This window comes from Glandiceps talaboti, chromosome 2 (assembly GCF_964340395.1).
Source record: "Glandiceps talaboti chromosome 2, keGlaTala1.1, whole genome shotgun sequence".
NCBI classification, from domain to species: domain Eukaryota; kingdom Metazoa; phylum Hemichordata; class Enteropneusta; family Spengelidae; genus Glandiceps; species Glandiceps talaboti.
Window position 1 is genome coordinate 21,959,345 of NC_135550.1, and position 8,704 is coordinate 21,968,048.

General features: G+C 35.9%; 1 protein-coding gene across 1 annotated transcript; it reads left to right on the forward strand.

Moving 5' to 3' along the window:
- Positions 1–4,166: 4,166 nt before the first annotated feature.
- On the forward strand, positions 4,167–7,451 carry LOC144453500 (sterile alpha motif domain-containing protein 15-like). Its single transcript, XM_078144811.1, has 3 exons — positions 4,167–4,321; positions 5,506–5,604; positions 6,167–7,451. Exons 1-3 carry the CDS (start codon positions 4,229–4,231, stop codon positions 6,338–6,340), a joined length of 366 nt encoding a protein of 121 aa, XP_078000937.1. The 5' UTR covers positions 4,167–4,228; the 3' UTR covers positions 6,341–7,451.
- Positions 7,452–8,704: the final 1,253 nt, after the last annotated feature.

The window sequence follows — 8,704 nt, forward strand, 5'->3', positions numbered from 1 at the left end:
AAAATCACAGTCATAGAGGATTGTGCCAAAATGGAATACTAGTAATAGTAGTATTACGACTCTATTTGCATTTTTAAAATCCAACAAAACCGGGAAATGCTTGAGTGGATCATAGCCCCTCTACGGGTGGGGTCTATGAGTAGGCAGATTTTTAGCAAGTTTGAAAATCAAAAATGTCTATCTTGTAACAAAAAATATAATCGTACAGCACGATTGACAAATTAAAAGGCCGACGTATTTTAAGAAATACTTGTGAAATGTTGTTGATCGACCAGCTTTCCATGCAGTTTATCGATATATAGTGGGGAAGTACTCCTCGCACTGCTATTCCAATCGTCAGTCTATTCCACAACTATAACGTTGAATTGGCCGCCCGACTAGTTTCTTCCCAATCCATCTTTTCTACGTACCATCTTGGACTGTGTGTTAAAAAGAACTCACAACGAAACGTTCATATCTGGTTTCAACAAACGCCAAACTAACGACTTTAGTGGATTTTATTACATGACCAATCTCCGTCTCCGTCCTCCTCTCTGGACGGGCTAAAAACCCAACTTAACAAAGTTTTACATAAATCCCTTTTCTTAGATGACGTATTCTTAAGTCTTATGAAAGACATCACCAATATCCAATCACCTTGTCTAGATTATTGAATAAAAGTTCATATCTCAAAGACCATAAAATAGTTGTGCAATGTTATATTTATACTTTTACAGAACAATGAAATCACATGATGACGTTCTAAAATTAACACATCACGTCATATCGAACTTGCTGACTCTTCAATCGTACCTGGTACAAACAATATCCGAAATACGCGATGTGGAGATGTCGAAGATTTGAAAATTACCCAATATCCTTAAATATCCTGAATGGAACGAATTTAGCTCTGAGACTCGTAACACAAGTTGCCTTCTCGATCCACCCAGACTTTGAACGACCAACTTCATGTAAATATTGCGCAAGTCCATGAACTCATCAATACACTCCCATGTAAAATTGCATATGTTGATAAGAAATGTTCATGAGTTGATACATATGTTCTTATGAAATGTTCCTATGTTGATACAAATGTCCCATGGTACGTAGACATAATAATTGGGCAAATAACCCATGAGTTCATTCATAGACCCTCCACCAACTGGTCTATGGTCTATGGTTCATTCAAGGATTAGTAATCTATCAATTAATGCAAAAGTTGACAAACTTTGATGAGACTGCTAACGGTAGGAAATAGGGGGAACAGATAGAGGAAACAATAGTTGTATCTAAAATATAGAGAAATAAGAAAATAATATTAGAAATCCGGAAAATCGCAAAATTATCACTTTTTGTCCTGTTCCCTGTGGTGAGACTTGAGTTGTAACACTGGGGTCTCTACGGCGCCACCATGTCCAGTTGTGTTGCGACCACATTGCAGGACAGAGGTCTTCCGGCAAAAAGACACAGTATCTCCGGTATCTTTTTTGTTCTTTGATTTGATCGCAGACTAATTATCGTATTTAAGTACGCATAATTGATTACCTTCTACTGTCAAGGTGTTGACGCGTGGAGAGGTATTTCGTAGGTGATAATGTATGCAATGCTTTTGTTTTAAAAGTATTATCATTAGCCACACTGTACCTGTCAGAATCATTCCACTGTATGTGTCACCTACTGAACATCCTCCAAAGGTATCTCTCTGCCCATCACTAAGTTACAAGTATCATTAGTTTTACGTGTATCATGGATGTCCAAGTCGCCGAATACCTTTGTCAGCCTCTCGAGTTTGTCTTCTTCAACCGACAAGCTCTGATAGAAACCATGGAGACGATGATGGCATCAGCCGATTTACCTTTCAAAATTCCAACAAGCGATAGTGATTTGCAAGACCACACATCTGGAGCGCCACTCGGTAAGTTCAACGCTTTCTCTTCAAATGTAAACATATTATATTTACTCGATGGTAGAAGAAAAACATATCCCCCTTTCCTTACAGTACATAAAGTCAAAATGACAACTATAAAGGTCTGGACACCTAATATTTTCGGACTACTCTAAATAGTACCATAGAGCTGAGCACAGACAGTGCAATAATGTATTCCAATTTCCTTGTGTGTGCATAGAGCTTTTAGAAAGTACTAGTATGGTTCTACCTCCATGATCATGCTTATCTCTCAGTCAGCAGCGACCACAATAAAACAAAACATAGACCAGCGCAGACATGTACAACATGAATGAAAGTGGCTCTGTGTGTCATTTACTATGATATTTCAATTCTCTTTTGTAATTTTAGATGTGATAGATGTAGCATGTGTAGAGTTACCAAATGTCGAGCACCACTCTCAATGTCCATCTAGTACTTGTAATCAATTGCAAGATAGCGATGAAGACGAAAGTGTAGAGTTACCAAATGTCGAGCACCACTCTCAATGTCCATCTAATCAATTGCAAGATAGCGATGAAGACGAAATGGAGCTGAGAGACAGTGGCTTAGATGATGATCACCGTTGCGTCAGTCACTCGTACCGTAGGCACAGGTTTACGGTATTCCCCAGAAGACCAAATAGAGCCGTATTAACGACTGCACGACAGAACGGAGTGTTGCAAACTGCTTTCAAGAAGTCAAGATATCCTTCTATCAAAACCAGACAGAGTTTAGCAAGGACAACACGGATGCCATACAGGAGTGTTGATGTAAGTTATGTTTTTTTGTTTTGTCTTAGTTCTCAAGTGTGGATCCTGGAATCTAGTTTAATAAGCTTAGGCCCCCACGTTCTCCCTCATGGGTGTTTAGTTCTACTAGTATCATAGAACCTGCATGGTTCTACTCAATGCGACAATATAAAGCAACAGTTTAGTACGTGAAGATAAAAACAGCTGATGATATGGATCATGCCAAAAGTTTCGGCAAAGAGTCTTATTGCTTTATTGGAGCCTCATCTCAGACCACTATAGACTATGGAACTGCTTTTTGGAGATGACATTATGATCGTTATAATGTGATGTATGAACAATTATGTATTGTAACAATATTTTCTTTTCGATTCTTTTCCCGAACAGAGCTGGTTTTCCGTTCGTCGTGCTATCGCTCGTGGGTGCAGTCGTGGTATCTCTTCTAAATCTAACCGTGCAGTCGCCAGTAATGAAGTGTCAACTATTCGGAGAACCCTGTAGCTTGTCAGTTGTGTTTTATCGTATGACTTAACAATAGTGTCACTATGTGTACATAAATTTCTAACTGTATATATTTTACTCCCAAGACGAATTCTATCCAATGAGGTTCTTTTAGCATCATTTATTTTTGTAATCGTGGGTTTTTTGGTTATTAAAATATTGGAACATTGACTTTTACGTTTTCAACAATATGATTTGTGCGTTTTAAGCTATAAAGATTTGATTTTTAAATAGACTGATTCTAGTTTCTAAGTGCATATGTGAGACAGCCATGTGTGTTGGCTTAATGCGAATTCCCATACAAACGAGAGAAAAAAAGTTGCCTGATTTATTTATCGCAAAATAAAATGCCCCAGTGAATGTTCCCGGAACAAACAAAACGACAATCATCAAACGAAAGAAATTGAAGTAAATACAAAAATCGAGTCGTATTCACCCCATCATATTTTTATCAGATTGGTAAGTGCCATATTGCATACTATTAGTTTGATATGATTAGTAACTTACAGTACATGCAGTAAGAGCCATCACAGGTGTGATTTTTTTGGTGGAATGCTGGACCATTCTCGCAAACCTGCAGAGCTGTTATTTCTTCCACTACACTTCGCGACGATGGGCTGGACTTGCCAAAAGTACAAGAAAATATATTAAGTTAATTTTAGGCGGGAAAATAAAATTGTCTGCTAGGCCTAATCGTCAAATTCTGTAGTATAGTGTATAGTGATCTACGCGTACTCTTTCACATGGCAACGACGCGTCAACAAATTCTACCAATTTATTCGATGAGGAATCTGTTTGCCAGCATTCGGGAGAACTTGCTAGCTGTGTGTGCACATCTTTCTTTCAGTCCCGTTGTTTCTGTAGTTCCACTACAATCATAGTTTGTTCAATCGCCAATCCATTCATTTTGAAATTTTTACGATTGAAAGAGACACAGAAGACTTGCGAAAATTACTGTAACTGCCCAGGGCAACTTATTTTCAGCATAATGTTCAAGTCTTCACAAAGTTTCAGCGTACGTCAGCGTTCACGAAGAACGCATGCGCGTAGAACGATAGCAACCACAAACAAAATGGCGCAGCAGATGGCAGAGCCGAACTGCTTGCACTGGAGTTGTGAAGATGTAGCAGACTGGATCGAACAACTTGGTTTTCCTCAATATAGGGTATGCTTTTAACCTCCTTTCACTCCCTAAGGTAATCGGCTATCCCCGATACACGATTTGCCATGTTGTCACACACATAACGGTTACGTTACGGTACGTGTTACATTACATTTAGGTGTACAATGCAATGCAAGGGCGTTCGTGTTTGTTGTCTTGTCTCAGAATCCCATTTGCTGACTTAGACCAGCGAACATTTGAAAACAGTGTGTTAACTGTTATCAACTGTCGAGTTGTTAGATATAAATCTTTGAAGAATAAAGGGGTGGCACACTCAGTTTTTAGAAAAAAGACGATGATTCCGTCTTGTCACCTCAGGCTCAAGTCAACCGCGGCCGCGCGTCCCTTCTGCCCGCCTTTAGTTGGAGGTCATTGGTGTAGTGTTATTGTTGTTCCTAACTGGCGATAGAAAGTCTCCTCCAACTCAGTACATGAAGTTAAATATTCGTCGTCCCAGAAATGAATTTTATAGACGAACTAAAACACATATTTTTTTTAAAATTTAAAAAACAGACTTAAAACTCCATAACTGACTTCAGGCTTTAGTTTTAGTTTGTTTATTATTGTGCCAAGCAAAGATATCTTTTCCGACATTTAATCGTGATTATAACAGTTTTGCTATATTATGAACAGATTAACATTGTCAAAACGCGCATTCCCTTGCATGCACCCATTGCAGCTGACCCATTATGTATTAAATTTGAACACATTTCAGGCCCAAGAAAACAAAAAAGTTGTAGTCTCTAAATACATTCCTATATGACAAATTTGTTTTCAAATGTTATGATATGATTGTTTTTATTGATAGTAAGATTGACCCGAGAAGCTGAGTCAACTCATATGTATGTCACAACACACTTGTCTGAAAAAATATTACCCAACATATGCTTGACATTTCATTTATAATCTGCTGAAAACGACATCATGTATCTGTACATTTGAACTGAGTTTTGTCTGTGTCAAAGTTATAGGAAAATTACAGTTGATGTGTATATAGATAATCATTTCATTTAGAACTATGAATAACAAAACAAATATAAGGTAGACTGCATTGTTACATTGCTATCTAAGTGTCAATAGATTTGGCTATCTGTACATGAAAAAGATGTCATTGAAGATAGTGTGTAATCCAGTTGTTCTTGTATGCTGTGTTGAATAATTTTATCTTTTGATCTTTCTCCAATCAGGAATGCTTCACAAGGAACCTTATCAATGGCAGGAAGTTGATTATTGTTGATTGTTCACACTTACCACTGTTAGGTATTACAGACTTTGAACACATGAAGGTAAGTAAATCACTATTTGCTAGTATTCAGTATTCACAGTGTAACTTGATTTTAAGACTTGGTTTTTGTTAGCTGTGGTTTCTGTAGTCATGTGAAGAGTCATGGAAACAAGAACCCTGTATGAATTAAAATAAAGTGTGTGACGTTCTTGATTGAAATATGTTTTCTTCTGTTATCTGTAGCACATGATCAAAGAGACATCATTCCCTTCTGTAACGTTCTTTGGAAAGTATCCTTCTTGAAAGTCACAAAAGTCAACATTTACTAGTTATCTACTATTTCACCCCATGAAGTTTTTGTCACATGTCATATGATTCACATACCAAATATGTCAGTTGTTGTACAAATACATGCATTTTGATTTAGGGAATAGTATACATAATGGCAAATTTTCTGTAAGGAGTGTGGAAACAACACTATTTCAATGACTAGTCAAATTATACTACATACTGGTTAGGCCAACTGGCAATTTATAAAAACTTTTAACATTGGATTACTTCTTCATTTTTTTTTCTAATACAGTGTTTGCATTCTAATTTGTCTCACTTTGACTTTATTTCAGCTTATTGCCAGGAGTGTGAGAGAATTGCTTGGAATTGAAGATCCATTTTGGAATAGAAGTATATCACTACCACCAAGAGAACCCATGGGAATGTTTTTAGAATCAAAAAGTATTACAGGGCCAAAAGCAGATGCTCTCACATATGCGAAATTTCTTAAAGTCAATTATAAATAGTTTTGTCGATTAAAGGTTTTATTTTATTATTTTCTGATATATCTATATATAATGGACATTGTAAATGTGTTTTATATAGGAAATAGTCATGTAGATATTATTGATGCAAATGTGAAACATGCAATATTAGATGGTATGAACACTTCTAATTACATACTGATTATGATTGCTGTTTAAATGAGACATTATCATGACAGAAAAGGGATAGAAAATGAACTCAATGGCAATGAAATGACATACAGTATATGAAAGATATGTCTTTTTACTTGTCTTGTGAGTGAGTATATTGTATGTCAAGATAAGCCAACTGTAAATCATACATTCACAATGACACACGGAATGACATCCTTTATTGAATATAAATGCTCAATATTGCCAGTGTTTCTTTCAGACTTCATTATACTCTTATTCCTTTTAGCAGCTTCAAAGTCAAAGTTTACAACAAATAAAGTTAAACAGAGGTCAGTTTTGAATAGCTTAGATATTATTGTGACTACGATATCCAATATAAATAGGAAAACAATAGTACCCTCATTGCATGGAACAAATCATTGACATTTTAGAGAGCTCTCTCTCCAACGTCTGTGAACAAATGTTTTGCAACAAGGGTCAACTATTTTAGTTGAGAGTTGTCTTTTTAATGATTGAAAGTGGCAAATACATCAACTTTTAAGTTTAATGACCCCACAATATAGTCTATGATAAAATGATAGAAATGCCTCATATAATGCATATCGTTTTTCTTCAGAGATTTCTGATTACTGAGGAAATATGTTGTCACAAGAAGGGAGTATGACTGAAATGCAAAGTATTATGGATGAATTTAATAGCAACAAATATGTTTTGTGACACCCCTATCCCTACCTAATCTGTTTAATCTACTCAATGACAAGTCTTTGATTTCAAGGATTGCAGTGTTTATTGCATGTATTGTGCTTATTTAGCCAATGAAATCATTTATTTTACCATCTAAACATCTGTAGCTAAGTTTGTGCAAGGAAGTCTTTGTTGTGTTGTAAAAATGAAAACAAAATGTTTGAAACCTGTCAGTTTGAAGTCAGTTTTAGAGTCAGTGTATCAATATTGTTACTCAATAACTGTAGTTTAGTCTAGTCAGTGACATTATTCATGTGTATATTTGCCAAATAAATGTAAATAATTTAAAGGAAGATGGTGTGTTGAGTTCTTTATGTTACATAAGCCCAGTCAATATATGATCTGGATCCAATCTGAGTTAAACTGATAAAGATCACTTTAATCCACATTGAATCCACTTTCTGTCTACACAAAAATATTAAAAGATGGATTCGATTTGAATTACAATAACATACCTGTCCACACATGTACCAGCTTTAATTCATATTACTTATTATCAAACTAATTCACTTGAGTGTGCACCTGTCCACACCAGGCCTAACTGATCGCGATCTGATTTGAATTACTTTGACCTGGAACGAAACACCACCCAGAGTAGGTTTCGATCTGGATCAGTTAATTTGAATTCGATATGAATTAACCACAGGTATGGACAAGTAAATCAAATTGGATCTGGATCAGATTTTGTAGTATGGACAGGCCTATAGTCTACAACAACTGTTGTGACTGCAGAAAATAGATTGATTCAGTGCTGACATAGTCTATTGCTTCATCGAATCATTCAGGTTAGATACCACGTTGGCATCATCATGTCATAACCAGTACTGACATCTCTAACTTTCCTTGGTTTACTTGCCATGAATCATTTGTATCACTTTCCCAAATGTTATACAATTTGTATTTGTTGATTTTGCAAGTTTCTTTGATAATGACATTGATTACTATTACGATTAGACTTTAAACTTGACAGACTGTTGAGCCAAAGGCTCTTCTCACACAGTGTTGAGAAAAAATATATGCATAAAAAAATACAAAGAAGTAATGTACATACAAATAGATGAATCAAACACAAATGGATGCAAAATTCACAACTGCCAGAACAAAAGTGAAGAAGAAATATACATGTACGTTTAAAAGACTGAAAAGTAGTGCAGGATTTGACCAACAATCAGTCCATATTTTAACACCCATTATAAATAAAAATCCTCTTAAAAATCTGTGTTATGTGTTATGGGATATATAGTTCTACAACACGTGTATTTTACGAGTATGAACTTCTTAAATGCTTCTAAAAACATTCATATATGAGCCAGGTTATTTTGGACATTGCACATGATAACTGCAACTTTAAATTCTCGACTATACCTTCAGTGGGTTGGCCGGGGGGGGTTACAGTAAGATAAATTGTCACTATTACAAAACTATAATACTTTTATCATAATTGTATCTTTGTCCATTTGGCTCCCAAGATTTGGATGTGGTCATTGC